The 27,819-nt window shown below is 43.8% G+C and overlaps 2 protein-coding genes across 9 annotated transcripts; one reads left to right on the top strand and one right to left on the bottom strand.

Moving 5' to 3' along the window:
• Positions 1–11: 11 nt before the first annotated feature.
• Syx1a (syntaxin 1A) lies at positions 12–24,806 on the top strand. Of its 8 annotated transcripts, XR_011801499.1 has the most exons (11): positions 13–255; positions 4,345–4,431; positions 7,530–7,629; positions 11,234–11,308; positions 11,814–11,996; positions 12,106–12,179; positions 12,251–12,388; positions 13,377–13,487; positions 15,869–16,370; positions 16,871–18,133; positions 18,232–24,806. XR_011801499.1 is itself a non-coding variant. In XM_072016202.1 (10 exons), exons 1-9 carry the CDS (start codon positions 223–225, stop codon positions 18,118–18,120), a joined length of 882 nt encoding a protein of 293 aa, XP_071872303.1. In that variant the 5' UTR covers positions 12–222; the 3' UTR covers positions 18,121–18,133; positions 18,232–24,806. The 8 variants fall into 8 exon arrangements, 3 of the variants coding, with proteins under 3 accessions (XP_071872303.1, XP_071872302.1, XP_071872304.1); XR_011801502.1 differs by lacking the exons at positions 13,377–13,487; positions 15,869–16,370 and adding an exon at positions 14,697–14,807 and having other exon boundaries at positions 12–255; XM_072016202.1 differs by lacking the exons at positions 13,377–13,487; positions 15,869–16,370 and adding an exon at positions 14,697–14,807 and having other exon boundaries at positions 12–255; positions 18,040–18,133.
• A 163-nt stretch (positions 24,807–24,969) lies between these two features.
• On the bottom strand, positions 24,970–26,795 carry LOC139993976 (uncharacterized). The gene is made up of 7 exons (XM_072016200.1): positions 26,643–26,795; positions 26,177–26,436; positions 25,990–26,112; positions 25,872–25,927; positions 25,710–25,788; positions 25,466–25,594; positions 24,970–25,391 (listed from the first exon to the last, which is right to left on the bottom strand). The coding sequence occupies exons 1-7, from the start codon at positions 26,734–26,736 to the stop codon at positions 25,185–25,187; spliced, it is 948 nt and encodes a 315-aa protein (XP_071872301.1). The 5' UTR covers positions 26,737–26,795; the 3' UTR covers positions 24,970–25,184.
• Between the last annotated feature and the right edge of the window lie 1,024 nt (positions 26,796–27,819).

Below are 27,819 nucleotides of genomic sequence, written 5' to 3' on the forward strand. Positions count from 1 at the left end.
GACGTCAGCGGCGCATGCGCAACAGAACGGACGGCACTGCAGAAGCAGCCGAGTTCGCGAGTGTATCGATTTTACGATCGTGTCTCTCGCCGCTAGTGCGTCCGTTTCCTTTAGTTTTTAGTGGTCGTGCTCATAGTACATGGATAAAATCGTGAATGGGATTAGTCACTAGTCTCATCGTTCCGTACACACGCTGACTCGCAACACTTTGCCACCCTCGCTATGACCAAGGATAGATTAGCAGCCCTCGTTGCGGTGAGTTTTCAAAAACTAGCTATATTTTTTTCGAAATCGAGCCGAATCACCGAACGGTCGACGATAACTTGCCCGTCTACTTTTTCCTTCCTTCTACCTTCCTTTTTTCTGTGATTTTCTCTCTAGTTTTCTCTAATTCATGCGCTCTCTCTCTCTCTCTCTCTCTTACTCCTGCAAATCTCAGTTTTGTTAGTGTCTGTTTGTAATTCTGTTACTCTGACTCTCTGCATCGTTCGTATATTGTGACGTTCGAGGAAACGATATTCTCTCGCGATATATATGCACTTATAATATATATGTGTAATATATATATAATATGTATAATATATATATGTATATATATATAAATATATATGCATATATATATAAATATATATACATATATATGTATTTATACGTGTAATATAGTACATCGTCGTTTCATTCGACGACATCAAATATTTCCTTTAAAAACACCAATCGTCAAACGAATCGATGCTCGTTTACTGGTAAAATGGAAAGAAGGCGTTTCCGAGATGTCTACTTGACTGTCAACCATTCGGTAGTTGAACAGAGAGCGAGAGCGAGCGAGTGAGCGAGCGTGAGAGTTCAGAAAAGAGGGAGAGAAAGAGAGAGACCAATGCCTCCTGTGACTGACAGGTGTTTGCCAATATATGTTTTTCGTCATCGTTTATTTCATAACGATGACAGAGTTCTCGATGCCGGTACAAGTACATTCAGGCAGTCACTTTCAAATGGAAGATTCATTCTTCCGGATGACGTTCGAACATTGTGATACAATATACAATGTTCCGGGTATTGACGAGTATTTTTATAGTTTCATTGGGAGGTGACCGATCGTACGTAGGAATAGAGGTGTCGGTGTCGATGACTCAGAGGCGCCGACTAATACTCACGAGAACCTGCTACATATGTATTTGGGCGTACCTGAGACCATTCGACGATCGTTCTCCTATTTTTCTTCTTTCGTTTGACTTTAGAAAGAAAGAAATCAGTGGTTTCTAATTACGATAAACAATTGCCCTACGAACAATCCCTCTCATCCCCACACTCTCCCCCCTCCCTTACATATATTCCGACCAATCGTGAGAATCAACTTGCTTTGTTATCTGTCTTTTTTTTTTGAGATGTTAATTATGCGCGGTTGTCGTGCGTATTGTTCGATACCGTGCAAGGGACAAATCACTCGCGTTCAAAATTATTTCTCGATCGTTTGTCGCGTTACGTAGATAGTATATGTGTAGTTTGTTTAGCGTGCCTAGCTGCGTTAGACATTGCGTTGTGTTCTAATTCTTTCTTCTTCAACGGCCTGGATTTTCGTACGAGAATGCGTTCACGATCGAAACGCTTGGAAATCGGCGAATCGTACGCTCGACTTCTAATTGAGTTCTCTTTATTTTTTGATACAACTGAAAATGGTAGTCAAAGTGAAAAGTCGCATAAAAGAATAAGAATTAAATAAGATGTACGTATATCGTAATATTTGTTAAAAATTGATGACACGAATGTGTGCTTGTTGCTTCTGTTATAGGTTATGCCGTATGATAAAAGCAATAGCAGTAGAACTTGTTCGGGATAGTTAGGTATTATCCAAAAATCAGAGTTTATTAGAGTTTCGAAAAGAAAGAATCGAGAAAGGACGGCCTACTTTTTCGTTTTCGTGTTTTATATAATGTATCGTGCGATAATCTCGACATCTTGATATAATCTCGAGTAGGACTTCGAAACAGTGACGGATATGGAAATCTTTCATGGACGGAGGGCGAAATGTGAGAATTATAATAGGAACCCATATTATAGTAATATTGTAAATATTATACATAAATACATTATGGAAACTTCTTTTTACAAGATTTAAAATTTGTTTGCAATTTCTATTTTAATATCTCTATCTGACACCGTAGTTTAAACAATTAGATTCACATTAATTACATACTTAACACATTTATCAGAATATGACAATATCGATAGTTTTATATTTTATCAGTCGCATTTAAACAATTCGAAATTCAGTGAATTATGTCTCGCGACAAATTTTGCCAGGTCTGCGTTTATTAGTTAGCTGTAGATAAATGAAGGAGGTAGGAACAAAGAGTTAAGGAGGAAGAGATCGATGAAAACGTACAATAGCTGGAATATAAAAATATATACGCGTGGAGACGATTAACCGTTTATAGTCGGATGTCGCCACTGTGGCGGCATTTAAAATTTCTCATCAATGTCGGATGTCGCCATAATGGCGGCATTCAAAATTTATTTTCAAATTGTAAATATTTGTTGCTTCGGTAGTGGCGGTAGAAAAATATGCCGATCGCAGACAGTTAAAGTAGCGTTAGACGCGTTCGATGGTTTGAACGAGGATGAGATACAGGGTGTGTAACGAGAACCAGTACGGACGAGATTTTCCGTTTCATTCGTATTTAGACATTGTTTGGCACGTGTTTGAAAATACAACGAAGCTTTGCGAGTATCGATCGTATTGCACTGACGATATAATTATCGGACGTTCGGTTTGTTAGTGGAGTAAAGGTATCGTATTATTCGATACGAAATGCAGCACATATAACAATTTGTTAATCGGAACGGAATAATGAGTATCGTATCGGTCGCGAGTAAAATACAGCGGTATCGATGTGACTGGTCTTTCACGTCCTTTCTCATGATCGTGTCTCCGATGCTAATTCGCCGACGGGGATCTACACACCACGAACTGTTTTTCGGCAACTTGTCGTTGGTTGAGATCGCGTTCACTTTACATTTGGCAATCGGTCTTTCGAAAACGAGCCGTTCACGGTTCAAAATGTTTAACTCCATTTTTGGAAATTTTGCAGATCTTTGTGCTAAAGCAGTCGACTGATACTTATCCTATAGTAATATCGTAAATAGAGAAAGCCTCTACGTAGCTATATATGTGTATGCCCGAGGTAATCTCGGAAACTATTCAATCGATTTATATAATTCCTTCACCCTTGGAAGGTACATTTCCTCCAAATGGACACAGACTATATCTTATTATACGCTTCTGCTTAACCGTTTGAGCCGCAAGCAGCGCGATCGCGCTGTTTAGATTTTGTGTCGAAAAGTCTTGGTATATTTGAACGCTACGAACGACTGATGGTATTTTGTACTTTATCGTCATCTTCTGAATAATTTTTATCGAACAAAACTTGAAATATTTATAAACTAATAGTACGCATATATAATAGTATATAGGTGTATTTCATAAAATAACAAACACGATGAGATTTATCGCGCCGCTTGTTTCTCTTTCTAATCGATTATGATCTTCCTACCCTGTTTTTTCAAACACCTCTGCCATTCAAACGGTTGAGGAAGCGAACGATGAGCGTAGATGCGACTCAAGTCGGATTAATGCAGCTTGGTTTTCACTACACGATTGCGTCTTCACGACTTGCTCGACCGACGGTCGGAAAACACCTCCTACAAATGTTTCTCGAATACCATTTACCATATCGATCTCTATTACAAACGACGGAGAATCTAGAATGGCTAAATTAAATTCCAGCTAGTCTTTTATAATTTCATCGACTTGGTCTACTTTTTATTTCCTGCGGTTAACACTTTACCGACTGGTTAATCGGTTTTTTGTCACCTACGTTTACCGACTGATAGTCTATTAATCGGCTCTTTGTCGCCGACAATCTTTCTCGTTATTTGAGCAGTAATTTGTTATTTAGTACCAAAGTACCTTGCTCAGTTGCGTTGCTTCGTAAGCTGCCACAGTTTTATACGAATTTGAAAAACTTACCGTTCGCGATGAACGAAAAGAATAGTATCGGAGAGTGTAAACCGAAACAGATCCGGCGGCCAGGGAGAATCTGCGCCTGAGCTACCGGTCGGACGTGCGTATGCCGTTGAACCGCTAGAGCGGTCGGTAAAGTGTTAACCGATTTGGCGAAGAAGCGGCTGAAATATGTACCAACCGATCGATCGCTAGCATGTTCACGAATTGAAAACAACGTAATCCGAAAGATGCTGACTGGATGATGGACGTTGATGGCGCATTCGATGCACGCCAGTGCAAAAACCAAATCGACTATTAACGAATACTTTGTTGATTTGTTTCAGGCCCAGTCGGACGACGATGACGTGGCGGACGATGTTTCCGTCAACGTTGGCGGGCCGGATGATTTTATGACCGAATTTTTCGCGGAGGTAAGTATACAATCTGTATAACTACGGACGTCAAGTCTCGTTTCGAGAGAAACTCTATTTCCCAGCATGGTATCTCATCGCCAAGAAACATGTTTTCTTCCCTTTTTCTTTCTTTCTCGTTTCCTCGATTTATTCTCCGACAGATCTTATCTATTTGCCCCGCCCCTTATACCCCTCTTCTGTCTCTTTTTCGAATTATTTCACACAACCGCGAGACAATACATAGAAGCGTATTATACGTACGCGATCAAGGGCGATTAAACGACAGATCGAAAGTTCACGTAAACGTTAAGATCGGCTATGATCGAATCTATCTATCGATTCCTGTTGTCTGGACGATCGGATTCCGTCTGTTGAGCGACTGGATGGAATTATTTTTTTCGAAGTCGCGAACTGCGGTCGAATTTTCGCATTGATTTGTACAAAATTTGATTTCGCAAACGATCTGTACGTAACTTTACCAGTTGAAACAATTGACGAATTCGTCGTCGGACTCGGAGATCAGAATGCAAGAGATCGAAGTATCGTTGTCGCGTTCGCGTGTTTATTTCTACGGAATAGCAATAAACGATGGAACGAAATTTATCAACTGTGGTATGCGTATGAAAAGTGGTTTACGTATCGTAAGCGCAGGAAGGCGACGAACGATCGGCATTTCTATTTGACGCGGTTGCATTGATTCGTCGATGAACGGGAGAACGCAGCTACAAAGGAGATGCGACCAGTCGTCGACAAACGAGCTCACGTCGATACCGAAACGCAAGAAAATTTCTATTCGGATGGTTTCGTCTCGATATTGGAGAATTAGGTCGAGACGACTCCGAGCCGAATGGCCATATCGCGTCACCTATCGCGTACAAAATGTATCAAATATTTCAACCCCTGTTTTCGCATCCATTCTGTCGGTACGTTGTTCACTGTGCGATTTTCTCATTGGGTCAGGTTACTCGTACACCCCCGTTCACAAGTGTTAGGACACGTACTGGTTTCATAGGAAACGCGACAATTAATCTAAAGTATCAAGAAAACGATTGGACGATCGGAATTTTATAATCATGCAAGGATACAAATTTAGAAATTTGTTTCAATTATGCGAAAGAATGAACGTAGTACAGTCGATTATATCTAACAATTATTATCCTCTTTTTAACTTAAATTCTATCGAAAAAATTGAAGATAAATTGGATAGAATAGCGAAACGCGAATATGTTTTGTATTGCATTGGAAACTAAGTGATTGTGGACGTTGTCATTACCAGCTAATGACAACATCCGCAATCACTTAGTTGCCAACCCAATAGAATCACTCACGGCATATCTCATGGCAAGTAGCAAAAAATACGAACTCGAAGACGAGTGAAAACGGTGATCAAAGAATATAATTATTTGCTGCATCAAATCGACGAGACTTTTGTTAAAACGTGGAATATACATATATGGATCTGAAGGGATGGTTGGATGCGTGTCCGATTCAATCACAGAGTTTAGTTTCGCAGTGGTTCATTTTTACGTCGACGCGTGTACGTTCCGTACTCGTCGGAAGCTGCACCTCAGCGCTATCAGTCGTTTCCTGTTCGCGGAGAAGTTCGTACACTCTGTATGCGTTTTGGCGAGGGTTAGTGTTGTTAGGGGAAGATGGTAGACGTAAGGGGATTTTCTTGCAGCCCGAAGGTCGCGACTTGATCAACCGTGTGGACCGGCGTCGCGTAGCGAACTCTTTTTGTAAAATTAACACTTTACCGACCGATAATCGGTTAATCGGTTCTTTGTCATCGACGTTTACCGACTGGTAGCTTATTAATCGGCTTCTTGTCGCCGACGATCTTTCTCATTATTTGAGCAGTAATTTGTTACTTAGTACTATGGTACCTCGCTCATTTGCGTCAGTTGCGTTGCTTCGTAAGCTGCCACAGTTTTATACCAATTTGAAAAAGGTACCGTTCGCGATGAACAAAAAGAATGGTATTGGAAAGTGTAAACCGAAACAAAGCCGGTACCAAGGAGAATCTGCGCCTGAGATACCGGTCGGACGTGCGTATGCTGCTGAATCGCTAGCGGTCGGTAAAGCGTTAAATAGTTTCGGACTCGATGTTTATGACACCAACGATTTGTTATTAAGGGCGTCGTAAAATATTTCAGCGAAATCACGCAACCAAGGAAAGTTGTTTATTGGAAGTTAACGACTTTCTTAAAAATAGCTTTAAAAATAGCTTCGCCGATAAACCGTGCTTGCTAGCCGTTTGCATGACAAATTCCTCTTTTGTTCGTGCAACTAGTCGCTACAGATCTTTTATAGCCTAACGTTTCTTATTGGAGTTCACGTAGTTATCGTAATAATAATAGAGGGTGGCGTACGTCGATATTCGATGCGAATCATCACACCGGAACAAACATTGTTTGGGAAACGTAAAATGGAAAAATACGGAAGATGGGAATTCAACGCGACTCGATATCACGCACCTACGCATTACCGGCAATTCGATGTAGAAAATCAGTGTAAATAGGATCCTTGACATTTGCGTTCGTTGCTATTTGCGTGGGCTCGTATTAACTCTGACCGCTTGTTTCGGTATCCGATCTTTTTTATTCTACAGCGCGTGGGAAGAGACAATTTTAATAAAGGTGAAACATCGGCGTGAATCGTTACCGTAGAAACGACGTATCAACCACATGTCGCCATTTATCGTTTCGAAAATAAAATCAGTCGAATCTACCTTTTCTCCTACTGGACGAGCGCGGCCCTACAACTTTCAACGATCTTATCGACCGATGTTAAACGTTTTACTATTCACGTATGTTACGAGGAAGCAGCTACTAACCGATTTACTCTTTAATTTCTGTGGATTTGTAATACGATGCCTGTGAAAACTATATATTATTCAAACGAGTTCACCATCCATCGCATACTTTTCCTTCCTTGCTGGATTATTTTCCGTTCTTCTTTCTCGTCGTATAACTCACGATCGATAGTTCATATTTTTCAACGTATTCTTCCCCATTTCTCTCTTTTTCTATTTGTTTTCTTTCCTTCGTTTCTGTATCTTCTTCGATTTTTATCGACACCGCTACGTCGTTTAACTTCTTCTAATTTTTCCATAGGTGGAGGAGATCCGCGAAATGATAGACAGGATCCAGACGAACGTAGAAGATGTGAAGAAAAAACATAGTGCCATCTTATCGGCACCACAAACCGACGAAAGTGAGTTCCAACGGTCTCTCCTTATTCTTATCCGTCTCGTGTATCGATCGCGCAAACCATCGCGCGAGAGATCCAAATCAAAATTGTTCCATCGTTGGATACGTTTAATCGCTGTTTGTAGAACGCAGACGGCCCATTTTCCGTAGGATCAAATCTATTTGCTTCCGCCTGATAAACAATACGCAGAAAATAGCTGCGTTGCAACGAGTATGGAAAAACGTGTACGAGTCGAACGCGAAGGATTGTACGTCGTTCGTCCGGTCTTTCGGAAATGATGGTTAGACGAGCAAAGGAACAAAATTGGACGGGTAATAAAGAAAGCCAGCGAAGCAGGAAAGGAAAGACGACAGGGAAAAAGAACGGAACGATAGAACGACAAAGATCGTTAGAAGCGTCCAATACGATTGGTCTTACCCTCCTTGCTATCGTAACTGTCCACTCGACACTCATAATTAGAGATTCGTTGCTTATAGTACTTTTTCTTGTTTTACTAATCTTTAACTATGCTCCATTACCGGCGTTCCGGTTATTCGACAAACCGATCGGTTCGATTCGATCGTTCCAGTTGGAATGCTTGCCGGCAGATCTCTCTTCGGATCTACATATGTATTGTACATAGGAAGCGATATAAATAGCAGGATTATGTTCTCCTACGTCCGAGGATGGATATAATCGACAGAATGAGAATGCGATTCGTGTTTCCTTGTATTATTATAATTTTCGAATATAAAGCGATACACCGAGAAGCGGGAAACTGATCTTTCGATTTCGGTAGACCGCTTGATATATGCGAAAAAATCCCTATCGATCGTTGGAACGATTTATCCAGTGTACGCGAGCTATTTTTTATAACTGTAGGTTAGGGGTCGAAGCATCGGAGAAATAGCCAGAACAACGAGGCCAAGAGGAGAAGCGAAGGATAGAGACGCGAATGTGCGCGCGCGATGATTCACGAAGAACGGAGATGAACACCGTGAACGACCAAGTCGAGTGACGTTGTTCGTCGCGAGAAACTGGAGAGGACGTCCCGATCGATGCACCACGAGTGCACACTGCACACACGTACTTACTTTTACGTCTGACATCGGCCGACTTGGAAGCGTTCTAGCGAAAAGATCGATCGAGCTCTCTTGCTCCTCGTTCAAACGCGTATCTCGTTTCAAAACGAAAAACGAAACCGACGACGGTTTTTTCTCATCGTCGCTATCGCTATCGATCTATTTCTTCCCACGTGCTCGTACGACGCTCGATCACGGTCGTGCAGATACGAAACACAGCGTTTGCACCGTCCTAAAACAGTCAGATGGCTTCGTTTGCCGAAGGAACGCGAATGCGATCAAAACGCGATTTAGATTGGGTTTAGATAGCATCGAATCGATTTTCTAACTGTCGGTTACACGAGCGGCGTGCCACGATCGCGAGAAACGCTTGTTATCGAAAGGTTGTCGTATCGAAGATCGTCTGTCGCGTATCCCGATAGAACGGATTCGTTGGAATAAATAGGTCGCTGAATGCTGGTTGACGAAGCGGTAGTTCGATTTTATCATTCGCTGTGCTGCTCGTTACGCTCGATATGTACAATTCGTAGCGGAAGCGTGCGTTCCATATGGAAACGTGTTTGATAAATCGCGGACGAGAATGCCGGGTCACGCACGAGTTTGTCGAAATCGGAAGCGTTCGAGAGATCGATATCGCGTGGCGTTCGTCGTTTGGTTCTTCGAGAGAAAAGAATGGAGGCAAGAAAGGGAAGAGGAAAAGAGGAAATTTTTCTGGAACAGGAAACGCGCGCGCCATTCGATCGAATTCGAGCGTCCCGTGTCTCCCGGGCGTGCCGAGTTCTCGAGAGGCTTTGGAAGTAGGTCTGGCACGTTTCCACCCCGTATTAACCCAATTCCATCGAGCACCCTCGACGCAGGAGAATGCGCGCGCTCGTCGCGTCACCTATGAGAACGCGTGCACAGCCGGCGACTATACCAGCGGAATCCAATTCAACGTCGAATTCAAATTCGATCGGAGATACGATCTTGGAAATCTCGATCGGTCGAAATGTTTTCCTTTCTTCTCTGTGCGTCGTTCGACCGCGTCTCTAGGCTCCAGCCTCGCTAACTTTTAACTAGTATCAGTAGGTACTTATATATATGTCGAGTTCTCATTGGGGTTAGGTTGGGGTTAGACGTGTAACGAACCTTCATTTGGATTAGCCATTGTTGTTATACAATAGAGATGATATTTACTGGTACAAATATGATTATTACAGAATTGGACAAGTAACCGTGGTGATTAGATACTCGAGATGCTAATGACAATGATCTTGAGTTCGATAACGAATCCACTAAGTCGAACTCAACTTATTTGTCCACGGTATAAGTAGAGCTCAAGTAACTAACTCAGTCCAAGTTGGAACTGCACTTATATGCTTTTCCCTGTACCTCTCTGTACCCCTCGAATCAAAGAACGTTCGCTAGGACACTCGGTATTAACTCATCGTAAAGACGATGTGTAACTCGCTGAGGAGATCGCATGCGACTGCGAATGATGAAACTCTCCTCTCCTTACGATCGCGTTCATTCATATTATATTGGTCGAGGGGATACCGATAAAATTCCAATCGCCTTTGTTAGATGGTTCCACGTAGCGGCGACATTGTTTCTGCCCGGAATTTGATTAATACAATATATGTGTGTTCTACGATATTGATACTTCGAGGCAAAACCACACGTGGCTTGATTTGTCCTTGATTTGATATTTTTAAGGAGAGCTATACAACTACTCCATACCTTCGTTAGGTAAAAACGTTTATCCCGTGACCGTGGCTACGTTTAGCGACCAGTTGTGTCACTTCGAGTCTAAGTCTAGTGTCGTAAATCTCGGACAAACATAATCGGATTAAATCATAAACAACTACTTCTAAGTTTCATTCAAGTACAACTATAATAAAAAGTCTAGGTTAAAGTATTGGGGATCTTCCCAAAAATTCCAAAAGATGTCCTTTCATCTCCAATATATAGATAGATACGTAGACCACGTAGGTGCATGTGTTACGTATGTATAGAACGTACGCGACACGACACGACACGGGTAGCGTACGACGGATATGGTACGTTTTAATAAACGCGCGATAATTGGCGATACGGTTCCGTGTGATTGGTGGAATTGATCGGGCAACCCTGTCGATGAATGACGAACAGGGATGAGAAAGGGGTTACAGAGAGTATCCGGTGACAACCGGGTCAGGTGGAAAAGACTTTGCCGATGACAGCAGGAAATACCGATCGAGTGGAATCGTGTCGTTGCATTTTTGCTTTACCCCGTTTCGGGTCCTAAGGAGTCGCCATCTGTCGTGTTCTCTCGTTCAGGCAATTAACTCCGAGCGTAAACGTAACCGAAACTCAGGCCACGAGAGAGCTTGAAAAAAATGTAGACTATCTGGTTTCAATACCTTCGAGGTATCTCGAGTGGTTCTTTTACGCGTCGAAAGAAGAATTATGGGCCGTTGACGAGTTGCTTGCGAATTCCTGGAAAGGGACGTATCGAGAAACGTGGTTAAACGATGGTAAAATACGTAGATAACAGAATGAATCAAGTTCTTCTTTTTTCATTGCAGAGGTTAAAATGGAATTGGAAGACCTGATGTCCGATATCAAGAAAACGGCCAATAAAGTCAGAGCTAAGCTGAAGGGTAAGAGCCAGATCCTAGATAGATGCGTGACACAGTAAATGCAAGTCTTTGTACAAATACTGAATAACGTTAATTCATCCAATTGCAAGATTTACTCTAAAAGTAACTATATACTACTATATATTGCAACTATATACTATATACTGTCTATAACTATATACGTATGATGGCCATAGTTAAATCGACCGTGCGTTGCGAATAGCCGATCGAACGCTTGATTCTTGACCGTGTCTTGCCCTGATTTGGGGGTGTATTTATAGTGTTAACAGAGGCACGCGTGACTTTTGTCTCTGCACGCCCCAACATCGTTTTCGGCTTGAATGAACGCGCGTGTAAATCTTCACGGGCAGATTGCACGCGCAGGTATTGGTGAAAGCCACGGGCACCTCTGCTCGCTATAAATAAAAAGTAGTCGCGTTTTGAGAAGACAAGCATGTTGTATATATAGTTTGGACTGTGTCCACTAGCCGGCTCTGTTTTCATATTATGTTTCCCATGTGGACAGTGATAGAACAAAATATCGAACAAGAAGAGCACACGAACAAATCTTCGGCGGATTTGAGGATACGCAAGACACAGCATTCGACGCTTTCGAGGAAGTTCGTCGAAGTGATGACGGAGTACAATCGAACGCAAACCGATTACAGAGAACGGTGTAAGGGAAGGATACAACGACAGCTGGAAATCAGTAAGCGAGGATCACGTTGCTTGTATCTGTATATCGTATAAGAGCATGTAGTTGACCGCGCGTTACGCCTTACGTTAGAGTTTAAACGACCATCGGTTTTTACTTTTAGCCGGTAGGACGACCACCAACGAGGAACTGGAGGAAATGCTGGAACAAGGAAATCCGGCGGTGTTCACGCAGGGGGTAAGCGTTTCGTTTCTTCGTTTCTACATGGATCGAAAACATGGTGCTGTATCGAGACGCGTTTCTCGCAGATTATCATGGAAACGCAACAAGCGAAACAGACGCTCGCCGATATCGAGGCGCGTCATGCCGACATCATTAAACTAGAAAATTCGATCAGGGAACTTCACGATATGTTCATGGACATGGCGATGTTGGTAGAAAGTCAGGTAAGGTCCGCGACGTAACGTCGTAGTTGTTTAATCGTCCCCCAGTTCACCCTCCGACTTTGCTTTCCACAGTTTGTCTTTTCGGTTATTCGTTATTATATTGCATCCATTTTTGTTTTGAAAAATGTTTCCTCTTATCTTTTCGTACGATAGTCTGTGAGCGTAGAAACATAGAGTCTCGGTATTTGCATAGTACTTTTGTCAGCTGCTACTTCTGCACGTCACCGCTACGTTTGTTTATTTCGATCGTTATTTCGTTAACGTTTCTTCGATACGCTCACGCGATACCGAGATTTTTATATTTACCGTCGTTTTGTTATTTAAAATCGCATTCGTTTGCGCGTTAGAGGTAAGTATAACATACGGGTGGCAAAGTTTAACGAAGCACACGGAAGTACTCGGGAGACGGAGAAAAGGATGAATTTTAAGAGGGGCGTAGCGCGAACCATGTAACTTCTCTTTCGCGGCCAAGCTTCTTCTTCGCGAAACGCATCGGCTATTCGCTTTGATCTCGTTTTTGGTGTTTGTCGAGTTCTGTAACGCGGCGGCCATTGACAGAGCTTCCTAGCGAGTTTTCTTGACCGCGACGGCTAACGAGGAAGAATAGGTGAATGGCCGTTGTTGGTAAATTAAAGATGCATGCTATACCAACGAGCAACTAAATGAATAACAGTAATAACGATATTATCGATATTAACACGACGATAACGTCGAATCTTTTATCTTTTCTTTTTATCAAGCAGAGAAACGTAATTAGCAAGTTTTGGACAACTCGAGCTCGACTCGTCTTCATATTTTTTATTATCGTCGTGGCTATGGTTCTCTCTCTTTTTCTTTCTCGTCGTTTTCCCTGTTCCGTGTGTAGCGGTGCATGAGAAAATATCTTGATCTTAATCGTTACTCGGCTTTTAACCGACTATACAACTAACATCGCTCTCTCTCTTCCCCCTGTTACGCTGTGTGGATTCGCGCCACGCACCTACTTTAGGGCGAGATGATAGATCGCATAGAATACCACGTGGAACACGCGGTGGACTACGTGCAGACGGCTACGCAGGACACCAAAAAAGCGCTCAAGTATCAAAGCAAAGCTCGACGGGTGAGTCCTCCCCAGATCTCAAACCATCGATCTTTCGTTCGCGTCTAATTGGTCACTTTTTGTTTTCTCCTTTGATCCTCTGCCTCCCCCTCTCTATCATTCACGACGACTCTCTCAACCTTTGTCCCTTCCTCTGCCTATCCACTCTCTTACTTCATCGCGTTCATCCATGTATTCGCGGTTCTCTTTCATCCTGTACATTTTTACGCTACTATGTGAAACCTTTTACGCTTTTTGGTTTATCTGGTGCGCCTATACGCGTATGCTTACTATTATTACTACCACTACTATTACTACTATTACCACTCTTACCATTATTACTACTATTACCGCTACTACTGCTACTACTATGACACGACATCAAATAACGACGACGCTTTCTCTGTCGTTTCCGTTACCACATTTTGTACGATCGAAACGACGCTCGCGCGCATACTTACACCTATGTGCGTTCTTACGTTCGATGTGCATATATGTATTTACGATGTATGTATTACGCGTCCTTTACCCACTTTGATTGTTTTTTCTACTTTTTCTATGTGCGCGCGCGTATATATATGTATATATATATGTGTGTGTGCGTGCCTCTGTGTCTCTCTACTTGTGTCGCTCTGTCCTACTGAAAATGAGTGTGCTAAATGTGGCTCTTATTTGTACTACTAAAATCCCACGTACTAATCTGTGCTCTCTAACCGTCTAACTCTTATTCACGATTGGATTTGTGCGTACACGCGCGTGTACACCTGTCGATGATCACATGTGAAAACACAACGTGTACACGCGTTTTACGTTGTCGCGCGTGAACCATTGTTTGGGCTGGCGTCGCGGCTGTTTCTGAAACCGCGGGGTGATGGCGCTGCCGATACGCTGCGACGTGTGCGGTATATGGTGTACCGCGGTGTGTGGCTTCGCTCATGGTGTGTTTACCTCTATCCGTGCACGCTGCTTATGCGTATACGTACGCCTGTCGTCCAATCCGATTACGTTCGTGTACGTATACGTGTAAACGCACATGAACACGCGTGCGACGAAGCATAACGATTAACTTTGGGTACATCCTTGTTGGAGGCGATCCACCGGTTACCGTTGTGATTCCTTTTCGTCCCGTTCGATCTCGTTCCCGAGGTTCCGATCCCCGTCCTCCGATCCGCACCATCTTTTCTTCCGTTGTTCGTTTCCATCCTTCCTATCCCTGGTACGGCACGTCAGGGTGAGTTAGTGGACCGCATTGAATACCTCGTGGATCAAACCGGCGACCACGTTGGCCAAGCCTGGGAGGAGCTGATCAAGGCCGAGGAGTATCGAAGCAAAGCTCGTAAGGTAAACGAATCGAATCGATAACGATCGATCGCCGCCGGATCGCTTTCGATAGAAAGAACGATCGATAGGAGCGATAATTATCCAGCGGCGATCATCGATAGTTGTTGCTACTTCGTTATAGGAGGAACGCGAGGGGAAGAGGCCCCGAGGATTTCGTGGCCAAAACACGAGACGACAGCAACCAGTCGACGCATATCTTTCTCTCGATATCTCGCGATTTCTTCGTTCTCTCTCTCTCTTTCTTTCTTGCCTTCCTATACCACTGTTTCTCCTTTCTTCTCTTTCTTCTTTCTCCTCGATCGTATCCGTATCTCTCCGACGATGACGACAACGACGACTGTTTTTGGTCGACATCCGAAGCCACTCGTTCAGTTTTTGCCTCGCGACACGGATCATCGTACGCGTTAATCGTTCACTGGCTTTGCGAATTTCTTTTCGAAAGCGGTGGCAACGGATCGTGTGTCGTGTACGAGTTTCTTTCTCTATTTACATACGTTCTTTCTCTTTCGCTTTGCTTTTGTTCGACTTTTCGATGTCGTATGTCGTATGTCGTGTGTCGTGCAATACGTTCGAGCGCAAAGCCGACGCCGGCGTAGATAAACGTATCAACAGCATGTGCAACGTAAAGGTACGTCATCGGCCGCTTCTCTTCTTGCTTGCGAACAGTCGCAAACTTCCATTTTTAGAATCAAAGCTGACGCAACAGTTCGCGCGGAAACGCGTGTTTCACCTATTTTTTTTTCCTCTCTTTACGTTTTCCCTTCCTCTCGACTCAAACCTTAATAATCTCTTCTTTCGTCCAATATTATCGGTCGCGATCTCGATCTCGATCTCTGTCTTGCTTGCCTTGCCTGTCTTCTTCTCCTACGTGTTCTCCTTGTTAAGTGTGCAAGAACCGATGCGTCTGCCGCTTTCTCATCGAACCGTGGAAACGACACGGCGCAACGTTTCCCTATTCCTCTGGTGATTTCTGCACTTTGCCCGCGCTTCGACGGATTCGTTCGTCGCTGTTTCGCCGGTTTCTCTCACACGAATCGTATCTTTTTTTTTTCTGTCCACAGAAAATGATCTTCATCGTAATCTGCGTCTTAATATCGGTCGTGATATTAATCGCCATAATAATAGGAAGCGTTCCGAGCTAAAGAATTCGAGAAACGCGCGCTAGGAATTGGGTAATGGGACACGATGCGATACTCGGGATTTCGGAACGCGTGTGCGACGCTTGACCGACGCTTCGATACGACGCCAAGAACAGAGGAAGAGCGCCGAACGAGATCGTTGCGAACGATCGAACAGCGACGATAATGGGCGCGCGAGGGGAACAAGCGAAGAGACAAAGAAGCGCAGCTAGAGAATATTATACTAATGGTAAACGGAGTGGTTGGTCAGCGACGCACGTAATTACGTATAAAGAAATAGATGACGATGACGATGACAAGAAACGAGTACACGTTCGTCGAAGGATTTCGGAATTCGCCGGAGGATTTCGGATTTGCCGCGTTTCTAAACGCTCTTGTCGTAGCAGATTCTTTCAAACGCGCGAACGCAGGCGCCTCGTTCTTGGCAAGTGGAACCAGCTTCGCTATTTTCCTCCGAGCTCTTGTTTCCCCTGGCTCTGGTCTCTAATACCTAAAAACGAAACTTGTTTGTTGTTCGTAACGCAATAACCCTCATTAACTCACAATCGCTCGTCTCACTAACGCGCCAATCTTTTCTATTCGCACTCTGATCGCCGACTCGTGCCTTGTGCCCTTTCGCGCCATCTCTCGTAACATCGTAGAATCGGTGCGCGCGAGATTCTAAAGCAGAGTAGAGCCACTGCGATAGCTCGAGAGGAAAGAGGGCGACACTGAGTCAGCGATTCGAGTGCCTGGAATCAAACTCTCGCGATTCTTCCTCGTCGTTTAGCGAGTTGGTCGCACGTCCTCTGTGGCGATCGTATCGGCTTCTCGAGCATTGGCCCGAGCTCCAACTTCTCAACCGAGAATTCTCTTTCGCGGCTCTGTTCTTGGATGCGCTTTGTGCGTTCATCGAGTGACAGCAATGTTGTATTTTGTTCGCAGAAATTGATGTTCATCGTAATTTGCCTGACAATAGCGATCATCATTCTCATAATCATTCTGGTATATGCGTTGTAAGAAGATAGATCGACGATACGAGGATTTCAGTGAAGCGGTACGAAAGCGAACACGAAAGTGGACCATGAAAGAAAAGTAAAAAAAAGAAAAAAAAAAAAGACAAAAAAGAGGAAAGACAATGTTTTCGTTGAATGGCAGGGCACACACACACACCCAGCCACCTCGCAGAAAAAGGTCGCGAACTAGCAACAGCTGCGGCGTTTTCGCGTACACGCGTCGTACGTTTCGAAGGCGAACACGCCGGACGCTGTCGACGATTTAGAAATACTCGCACGAGTTCTCCTCGTATTCGATTCGTTTGCTCGAGAATCGCGTGCGCGGTCGATGCTAAGTGCGCGCTCGTGTGCGACGCCGTTTTAAACGTCTTCCCCGATTTTCTCGTAACCGTGTCCAGAATTATTATGAAATTTGTGTATTTCCAGCTACGTACCTTGTCGCGTATAAAAGTGGTCGCGTAGCACGCGTTGTCGTGGCTGGTCGAAGGTACACGAAGGTCGATGATGAAACCAGACGACGATCGGTCCCAATCGCGCGAAACGAAGATACCAGTTAATTTCGCACGATCCTAAAATAAGTAGGCGATTGATATGAAAGAGGTACATGTAACGACGATATTTAGGGCGGACGATCTCGTTAACCAGAAATTTACGGTTTTCTCGTATCTGAACGCGTATCGTGTCTATGCAGCGATGCGAAAAGAGAGCAAAATAAAAAAAAAAAAAAAAAAAAAAAAAAAACGAAAAGAGAGAAGCGAACGCGCGAATCTAGGATTCGTTTGATGCGACACGATCGGACGATCCGACGAGGTTTGGGAGGATCAAGAGCACACGAACAGTTTGCCAGCAAGTGGTCAGTGACACACGCAGAGAGGCATGCGAAACACGTGCGATTTAAAAAGAAGATCGAATACGATGTTTGCGTGGGTGTTGTGTACGCGTAAAGAGAAGAAAGAAGGGAGGCGTGATGCAACGTGGCGTGTAGCATATACCACCCGAGGAGATCAGAGTAGTTACGATAGGAACGAACCGCTAAATTGCGTACCGTGTTGATAATCGATCATTATGTTTTTGCCGATGCATTGATGCCGAGCGCAGAAGAAGATCATGATCATGATCTGCCTTGCTATACTCGCCGTCGTTCTGACTACCACCATCGGTGGATATTTTGGGCTGTAAACGCCGCACCCAGGTACCGTCCATTCAATCTTTTGGTCCACGTATACGAACGAGATCGGCGAGAACGACACGCCTTTTCCATTGATCGTCTTCTGTTTTCTTCTTTTGCAGACAAATCCGAAGAAGTTGCCGTCGCGTTCGTCACCGCGAAACGTCGGCAACGTCCGAGTCCAGACAAATCGGCCCGAAACAACATTGGACACCTCGCCGGTTCCAAGTCGCACGGTCGTCGTCGACTGGAACTTCGCCATTGTCAACGGCAACAGCAACAGCAACAACACTGGCTCGATCGCGATGTTGTCGACAGGCCTTTTGTCCGCGCGTGCCGCTCCTCGTCCTACGGATCGTCGCTGTATTTTGCCTTCTGTTACGCTTACGCGTTAACGTATACGCGTCCAACTTGTTCATCATCAGGAAGCAGGAAAGAAGAGGAAGAGGAGCAAAGAAAGGACGTAGACACGAATTAAGAACGAGAACGGAAACGAGGAAAGCGATAGCTGATAGAACGAAGAATCGCCGTCGTCGTTGTTTGTTTGCGCGATCGTCGTTTGTCGCCTTAGCTTCGCCATCGTTGACCGAATCGCCGTCCTCCTTAGTTTCTTTCCGTTTTCACGCGCTTCCATCGACAGACTCGATGCGCGGATAGTTTCGTCGCTAGTCTCGCTTCGTTCCACTTTCTATCATCAAGCGTAAAACTAATTAACAACGGCAGAATGATTTGTCTTGGTAGGCTCGGTTTTCGCTAGATCTCAACCTCGTCTTTACCCCTTTTTCCAACCTCTCCTTCCGTACGCGATCGGTCATTTCTCAATTGCGGTAAATAGCAAGTAGCGAGTAGCAAATAGGAAATAGGAAATACCGACAGCCAGAAACGCGTACACGCGAGAAACGATTAAAAGGCACGGACGACGTATAGCGACGAAGCGACCTTGTTGTTCGACGACGTATCGAAGCGGCAAGATTCGTGTCGGAACGTCAACGAGCAAGCGGCCAAGCGAGTCCTTGGTCGATCTCTCTTGAGCGATCACGGTGCCTATCGCGATTATTGGCCGTTGCACGGCCGACAATCAACGAGACGAGGATGACACGCGTGATGTAACGTGTCGGAGTCGAGCGACGAACGTCGTTTACTTTCGCTCGTACGCGATCGATTTTACTCGAGGCTACCGGGCCTACGTACGTAGGTACGAGCGGAAAGAAAATAAGCGGTGCTCTCGCGGGTGACTGCCTGCGAGAATAGGTCGTGTCGATGTATCTGGTTCCGAGCCAAGCCTAACACCCAATGGAGTTTTTCTGTAACGCGAGGCGTCGCGCGAGGCTACCGAGTAACCCTCTCGTTTTTCACGCCATTTTCGGCGTGGTGCGCCGGCTCTGGTAGCCGTGTCCAATTAAACCGACTACCTACCGAAGTGCATTCTTTTGACTGTGATTTTTAACCGAGCTTGGAAATTAGTTCTTTACGGACCTCTCGAATATTTCGAACGCTTTCGAGCATAGTCGCGTGATAGTTTTCGAGACGCGCGTCACGCATACACGATCACTCGCCACATATCATGTACTATTCGAAGCGTGTAGATTTCTAACGAGCCTTCCCTCTCTCGCTGCTTCTAACATCGCCGCAACTGTCTTCGATCGAACCGAGCCAGTTGCTATATCGCGTCGAGATAAAATCGTCAATGATGGTGACGCGTAAGTGAACGAACCGAGAGAATCCTCGTATTCTCCGAACGCGATACGACACGGCGAGACAAAGAACAGTTTGGCGAGCACGCGTCATTGGCAAAGACAGACAACAACTCTGTTTACAAAGAAAAAAAGACGAAAAAATAAAAACAAAACCGTATATGTAGCTAGACCACGCGAGAGCGCAAAGGACGAATTTCCAAGCGCGTCGCAACGTTAGGATAGCTTTCGTTCGACGAAATACGTATACACCTAAGTAGTTTGTTTCTCGCTTTCGACGTGGCGTCATCATCGACTGGTCGATGCAAGTTCAGACCGGTTAATCGAGAACGACGAGTCGAATAGTGGAACGTCATTGACTTCGTGTTGCACGAAACGCCATTAGGGTATTGGGTTCGATCGACCGATCGGCGTAATCGCTTTGCTTCCCTTCGCGAGAGCTCGCGACTCTTTCGATCTTTGCCGAGTTTCGCGACTTTTCTCTCTCGATTACACATACACACATACATACACACACACACGCGCGCACACGCACGAGAGCCTGGTGTTTTGTTTTTTCAGTTCAGCTCGTGGATACTGAGTACGTTGTCAAGTACTCCGAAATAATCGGCCAATGACCGATTCAACGACAATAACGACGGTACTACGACTACGACCAGGACTATTACGACGACAAAGACTGCAACATTCCTTTCGATTTCGTTTCCGATTGTTCTTTGTCCGATTTAGTTGGATTTCTGTTTCGCGAACGATTGGTCGAGAAGCGAATATCGGTTGAAAATCGAAAAGAGCTTCTCGCGAGAAGCGTGCGTCGTTGTTGAAACGGTCGGTCACACAGCGCGAGGAACAAGATGCTGTTGAAGGACGCAGGGAAATGGACGCAGAGACGAGGAACACGCGATGAGGAGAGAAGAGGAGATCTATAAAGTTGCAGCAATAATAAGATATAGGTGTTACGGGAAACTAATTAACGCTAATACAATCGTCGACGATAAAATCTGGATCATACCGATGTATCGTATCTACACAAAGTGTATACATATTTATTGCTATATGTGTATATATATGTATATATATACACACAAAACACTCGTACGTATATACACACAGAGAGAATACACGAAACGCGCGCGCATGCGTGCGTAATACCGTAGCTCACGATTATGAGCGCGAGACACGAACCATGCAGTAACATACACACACACAACACACACACACACACATACTCGTACACCTACATGAACCGCGCTAACGCGTTCACACAGAAAAAATAAAAACATATTACATGTATATATAAATAGGTAGTCGGCACAGTCGAAAAGAGTAATATATTAACGATGATAATTTATTATTCGCGACGCCTGTTGCTCGTGTAAACTGTCGTCTGATAATTGCTTTTCGGGCAAGAAATGGGCGACGTTCGTGTTAATGTTTTGTTGATTATATTATATGAACGTTGAGGTACATGCGTTTCAAAGATTATGGGTTAATGTTTCAGAATGATATAAGAAAGAGATGAAACAGAGGTAAATGGTTACGCTACACACAGGCCACGTTGCTGTAGCAACGATATTAAAAGTAGAATTCGATAATGCGATGAAGACGGCGATACGATGCTACGATAATAATAAAAACGTGGCAAATATACATGGTGAAAGGAGGGGAACGTACGACACGATCATGATGATAATGATAACGATAATTAACGATATTTCAAATCACTTTGCATTGTACAGAAGCATACTGATTGTTAGTTTAGGTAGCTACGTTGCCACGATCTATTATTTAATCGTTGAATACGATTAAGGAATAAGTAAAAAAACGCGGAAAATCCCTCTGTGACGAGTCGATCGATATGCCTGGTTGTTCGAATCGGACCGGATGGTATTTTGTTGTTGTTGTTGTGGTCGCGATCGCACTCGCGGTCAACGTCGTCGTCGTCGCCGTCGTCGTCGTCGTCGTCGTCGTCGTCGGCGGCGGAGAAGCAGGTGGAGGAGGATCGCAAGAAGGAAAAATTTCTTTCGCTTTCGCGTACGTGTGTCGTCGATGGAAAAGAAAGAAAGGGAACGATAAGCGGCGGCGGTCCATCTACTCGATAGACACCCTTCTCCGAACTTGGTTGCTTCGCATTTTGAAATCGAATCGAATCGCGCGCACCAAGTGATCGTGGTGATCGCTTCGACGAACACGGTTGATCGATTGGTCGATAATCGTTGATCCTCTCTCGGTGTTGGTTCGATGCCGATCTACGATATACAGGAACAATCGTGAACACGTTATCGGCCTTAATGCGATCGGTCGCGTATCGCGTATCCGCACCGAGACGAGAGATCGTCGCAAACTCTCCCCTGTGCGCATCATTTTTGTATATATCAGCCTTCACGATTTGGAGACAAGTCGTTCACCTTTTGTTCGACTAGCTTTAAATCTCGTATCTTGTCGTTAGCGTTTTTCTCAGACGCGTGCGCGCTCGTGTGTAGCGATCCTCGCGATAGGAATTGAAGAATCATACTTACTTTCGTACCATCGAATAAGTTTTCCCGGCCACGATAGATTTATATGTATAATTTGTAATAAGTGTACGTATCGTCGGTAATCTCGACGATCGGTATGCGCATAGAATACGTATTTTGGCCTAAAAAAAAAAAAAAAAAAAAAACTAGGAAAGAGCAACTTTCTCGTTCACACGTTATATATGTATATATATATTACCTGTGGCTTCGTTGATTTCCTTTCGTTCACGAGGAGAGATTTCACGAGTGCGAATCAATCTTTGATCTTAATTCGCGCAACGGTACTGTCCGTCTGTCCATCTGTCTGTCTATCTGTCTTTCTTTCATTTATATCCTTTTTCTTTCCTCCCATCTTTATTATACGTACTTGTTTCTGTTTTCCAATAAATAAATAAATAAAGCGATCGAGACGGGAAACGCGTTTGCATCCGATGAACGTTAGCAACGCGAACTAACGAAAGACAAGACCGACAGATGGGCCAAAGCGTGAGCCAATCAGGAAGCAAACACGACAGCTAAATGGGAATTGTGACGAAGCAGAGGGAACGCTTTAGAGACCTCGAACACGACAAAGTATCGAGAATGTACATTGGTCGTGTCGCATCGGTGCAATTATTACTCTTCGAGAGACTATTTCAATAACCTTATGAGTGTCAATTCCACTTTCGAGCGTAAATCGTAAGTTTGCGAATGTTTTCAGACAAAAGAACAAACGAACAAAAATAAAGAGCGATCGTGATTGGGGTGTTGGTGTTAAATCATAACGATAAGAGAGGTTACGTGGTCGTGTCTCTTGACTGCCACGCGGCAAAGTGAGATTATTATAATAAATTTACATTATTGAGAAAACTAATTAGGGAATGAGAGAGTGGGAGAGGAAGGAGTAGAAAGCACGTACGTACGAACGAGCGAGCGAGCGAGAGAGCGAGCGTGCGAACGAACGAACGAGCGAGCGAACGAGCGAGCGAGCGCACGAACGAACGAACGAACGAACGAACGAAAGCAAAGAAGTAAGAAAGTAAGAAAGTAAGAAAGTTGGGAAAAAAGGAATGTGAAAAGAGAGAATGAGAGGAAAAAGTTTAGAAAGAGAAGCAACGTGCGATCGGACGAATGTACTGACAAACGAACGAACGAACGAACGATGTTAAAAAAAAAAAAAAAAAAAAGTTTGAGCGAAAGAGTGCGTATGCGTGCATGCGAGAGAGAAACCGATGCACGAAAGAGATACTTTGAAGAATTTAGCACGTTGAACAATGGTATGGAAATACTTTTTATCGTAGACACACTTCTATTAGGCGAGAGAATTACAAGGACGATGAAAAGGCAAAAAAATAGAAAAAGAAAAAGACAAAAAGAGACCTGTATTAAGGATTACTTATTAAATAAATGAACGGTGTTTTTTCCGCCTATGAGTCGTATTTGCGTCGAGCGAGCACGGATGCATTCACTTCTCTTTCTCTCTCTCTCTGTTAAACGAGAACAGAACGAGATAGATCGTTATTTCGTTTCCATCTTTAATGCGATATTATTGTTATTACCATTATTATTATCGACACTGTACAAAGTTGGCAATAATCTTAAGAGATCCACCGTCGTAACGCGTTTACTAGCAGCTGTGTTTGACGACAGACAAAGAAAAAAGGAGAGAAACGCGAGGCGAGGTCCGCGCTTGTCACCCAATGGAGAGAAGAGAGCTCGTTGCAGCATCGTCTAGGACTAAACAACGGGGCTGTCGAAAATCTGACGCGCGATCGAGCGAGGGTGGTGGTGCCCTTTCAGCATCGCCTGATCCTGCACAAAAATACGAACGCCTCTGCGAGCCTGTATCGAATATACATACGCATTCCTGCACTATAGACTGTAGCTCCTATAGATATCCTATAGGTCTGGCTCGCTTTGCAATACAGAGGCTACCGAAGTTTCCAAGAAAAAAGTAAAAAAAGAAGAGACATAGGGAAAAAAAGGGTACGACGAGTCCGCGCTCCGCGTGAGCGTTAAATCGGCGAATCGTCGAATCTTCGTCTTTTTTCGTCGTGATACGATAACCGTAAAACAGTTTCGTCTCGACCTTTCGGGACATTTTCGTCCTCTCTGACTCCCGATTCGCCGATTTTCCGTCGCGTTCTGCGAGTTATCTTCGATCTATTGATCTGCCGAAGCGACAACAAAAAAAAAAAAAAGAAAAAGAGCCAAGCGTTTACTGTACAATTATATTCTTTTACGTTAACGACTTACTATTGAGTAGATGAGTAGTATATTTTACATTACCAAAATATGATAGCGTTACTTGTCTTACCCTAATTTTATATATCATCGAAGATACGTATCCGCAGGAATAACGATTATAGTCAGCACTACAGTGAAGTTACTATACGTCTGTAGATAACAAAGGTCCGCAAAGAGATTTTAAAAACCGACACGATGTTCAATGTATTTAAATCTTCTCTCTCGAAAGATGAACAATATACAAGAATATGTAACGGGAGTGAATGTTGCGCGTCCCATTTATTAGTCTCCTTTGCCCTCGTTGCTGGACGCCTGCAGCCGATACAGCCCGCGCGTCGCTCCGGTTAGCGAATAAAATAAAGGAAAAAGGGGTCCGTTGATCGAGCGAAAAAGGGAAAAAAAGGAAAAAAAAAAATTCAACGTTGCCTTTCGATTCGATTTTATCTTTATTAATTCTTCTATTATACGTTGTCACGATAAAACGACGAATAACTAAGGAGAAAAGGAGAGGAGAGTTTGGAATGTCGATGGGGAACTGCTGCAGGGAAGGGAAAAGAAAACGCAGCTAATAAATAATTAGTAAAAGGTTCAGGTGCTGGTATGTACACGTAGGTATGATACGGATACGCGATGTCAATCGCGTTAAACTGTACGCACGTTCGGGCATAAAACTGTATCATCGAGATCGGACACGATTTCAGCTGGATGTAGCAGATTTTCTGCGAAATCGCCGTCCCTCGCGATCTCCTCCGGCCCACGAAGGGCGTGCTCGCGAATGAATCCAACCACCAGTTCAGGATTCACGTAAGACATGCTCAGACGACACCCCCACGTAACCAAAACGAATGGCTGAAACATCGATATCTGGAGGTTAATCCAGTTCTTTTCGAAATAGAGCAATTCTAGCAATTACAAGGGCTTACACGGCGTTCGTCTAGCAGGTTGTACGGGCTGATCACGTGTCGCCGTAGACAGTTCGAGACCAGACTCTTCAAACGCCTTACTTCCATCGGATTGGCGCATGGATGATACAATGCGACGATCGCTCCATGCTAAACCCAGAGGCAAAAGATAAAAGCAGAAAGAAACGAAAGAATGATTACAAACGGGTATAGGGACGGGTAACGGAAACAGAGGAAATAAATCAGTGAAATACGTTGTAATTACCTCGAGATTATGGAGCCACCTCTGCTTCGGTAAAAATTTGTATTCGCCGTAGATGGGCCAGAGTGGCCTGTGTGGTCCGCTGAAGATAGCGCACAGCTAGTATTACGAGTGTACGATCGTAATTGGTTTTTCGTTAACGATACAACACAACAGCGTACTTACAACAGCGGAACGTCGTCGTCGTATTCTATTTCCTCGTACATGCATTTATGCGTAGCCTGTGAACATTCGAGTCGATTACCTAGCGTCTTTGCCACAGCTGTTGCGATTAAATACTTGCCACGTAATACTTTGGAACGCGTTCGCAGTACTTGAGCGCTATCGTGTTTCTATTCGGGATGATTCTGTTGTCGTAGCAGGTGTAATTGATCGGATTACCGTCCCAATCCATGGTCAAGTTGGTCTAAAAGAAAATAGGAGAATCAATGTCAAAGAATCGATGAAAGAACAAAAGACGCAAATTGTACTTTGGCATCGTCGCAGTTTCTTGACGGTTGTCCCATCGGTACTCCGTGAAGGGATTGAGAGGATCCAGAAAGCGTTATCTGATCGACCTTTGCAAGTACTTTGGGAGTTGGAGCGAAGTCGTTCGGCCTGTCGGGCATCCATCGGCCAGTCCAATTCTCCAATTCATCGTCGATGTTTCGACGACTCTCGCGGTCATCGTCATACGCGTACTTCCGTAACGAGGCTAATCGGTCGAAATCGTCGTACTGTTGTGCATCTTCTGCAATGTTTCGATCGAAGATTACAATCTTTTCGATCGATTGGTTCGAGAAAGGTCTTGAGAAAGGAGACGACGATCGGGAAAGAGCAATCGTTCGAGGTTAAGAAAGGCGGGATACGCGTGTCTGGTATAACTGGCAAATGCAGACAATACGAATACACAATATGATGTAACTCGAATAATCGGTTTGACATTCGTGCCCTTACCTTCGACGTAATTGTCCCTTAGGAATTGGTAGTCCGCGATGCTTCCCACGAGAAAGTAACACGTCAAAAAAAGTAAAACAGTCTCCGTTGTCATTTTCACGCGAATGACGCGGTGGCAAGTGACAACGTATCGATCGATGGTCGTTCGATGCGATCGCCATCTCGCGGCCATAAAGCAACGAGAGCTTAGCAACTTTGCAACTTCTTTTATCTTTTTCCATGTCAAAAAATTTTAATCAAATCCTGCTTTATACAATACTCTTCGAAAACTTCTAATGGTATTTCATCAAATTTTAAAGCGCAAACACGGTTTTCTGAAGGCAAAGTTATTGCATAATCAGAAAATTAAGAAAAATATGCACAGTATGATACATGTATGTCAATAATATATACATATATATATATAATACAGAGACTATATAGATATGATATGATATGTACATATACGTTGTACCGTATAATATAGTACATTACTGCTAGAGACGCTAGTTTTTGGAGTTACCAACGACGTATAGAGTAGACACGACGTTCAATGCTTTTTCGTGTCGCAAGGTTTGGGCGGTCACCTAGCCACCCCATGCCTTTTTCGTATCGCATTCAACGTTATCGATTCAGTATAGTAGTGGTTTGAATTGAAATTAAATTTTCCTATAAAATTGCAAGTAAATGATAGAATAGAACAATTTGCAAAGGAAGTATAGAATCCTATACTTTTGCAACTGATTGGAACAGTGATTTCGTGCGGAATCTATTATACGTATATCGATAGACTAACCACAATTTAAAAAAATATGATGATATTTTTCCAAATATTAGCCCTAATTGGTATAAAATGACCAAGACAATTTCAATTTTTAAATAAAAAATAGATCTATACGATCATCCCCAAGTTTTTTTCTTCATTTTTTTCCTTAAATTGGAGGTCGTAAAAAAAGAAGTAACATTAAGAAGAACACGAAAGACGTATCTTGTCTAGACGTGTAACTTTTATTTGACGTAATCTTGCGCGTGTTTTCTCGAGTTTTCTTCCGTTTGCGCGCATTTTCACGCGACTTTGCCCGGTTCCGCTTGATGAAATTAAAAATTGTTTTCCACTGATTTAGATAAGTGAGCGAAACCTTATTCGAATCTTCTCGTCAACTGCGATCCTTAATATTTTAGCTGAACTGAAATGCGA

This window comes from Bombus fervidus, chromosome 14 (assembly GCF_041682495.2).
Source record: "Bombus fervidus isolate BK054 chromosome 14, iyBomFerv1, whole genome shotgun sequence".
In the NCBI taxonomy this organism is placed as follows: domain Eukaryota; kingdom Metazoa; phylum Arthropoda; class Insecta; order Hymenoptera; family Apidae; genus Bombus; species Bombus fervidus.

Excerpts from the sequence above, each read along its gene's own strand:
- Syx1a (XM_072016202.1), top strand. The coding sequence starts at position 223 with ATGACCAAGGATAGATTAGCAGCCCTCGTTGCG. Across the intron at positions 256-4,344 it reads GATTAGCAGCCCTCGTTGCG|GCCCAGTCGGACGACGATGA; the intron begins GTGAGTTTTCAA and ends GATTTGTTTCAG. Across the intron at positions 12,389-14,696 it reads CGATGTTGGTAGAAAGTCAG|GGTGAGTTAGTGGACCGCAT; the intron begins GTAAGGTCCGCG and ends ACGGCACGTCAG.
- LOC139993976 (XM_072016200.1), bottom strand. The coding sequence starts at position 26,736 with ATGACAACGGAGACTGTTTTACTTTTTTTGACGTGTTACTTTCTCGTG. Across the intron at positions 26,113-26,176 it reads GAAACTGCGACGATGCCAAA|ACCAACTTGACCATGGATTG; the intron begins GTACAATTTGCG and ends ATTTTCTTTTAG. Across the intron at positions 25,392-25,465 it reads ACCTGCTAGACGAACGCCGT|CCATTCGTTTTGGTTACGTG; the intron begins GTAAGCCCTTGT and ends TCGATGTTTCAG.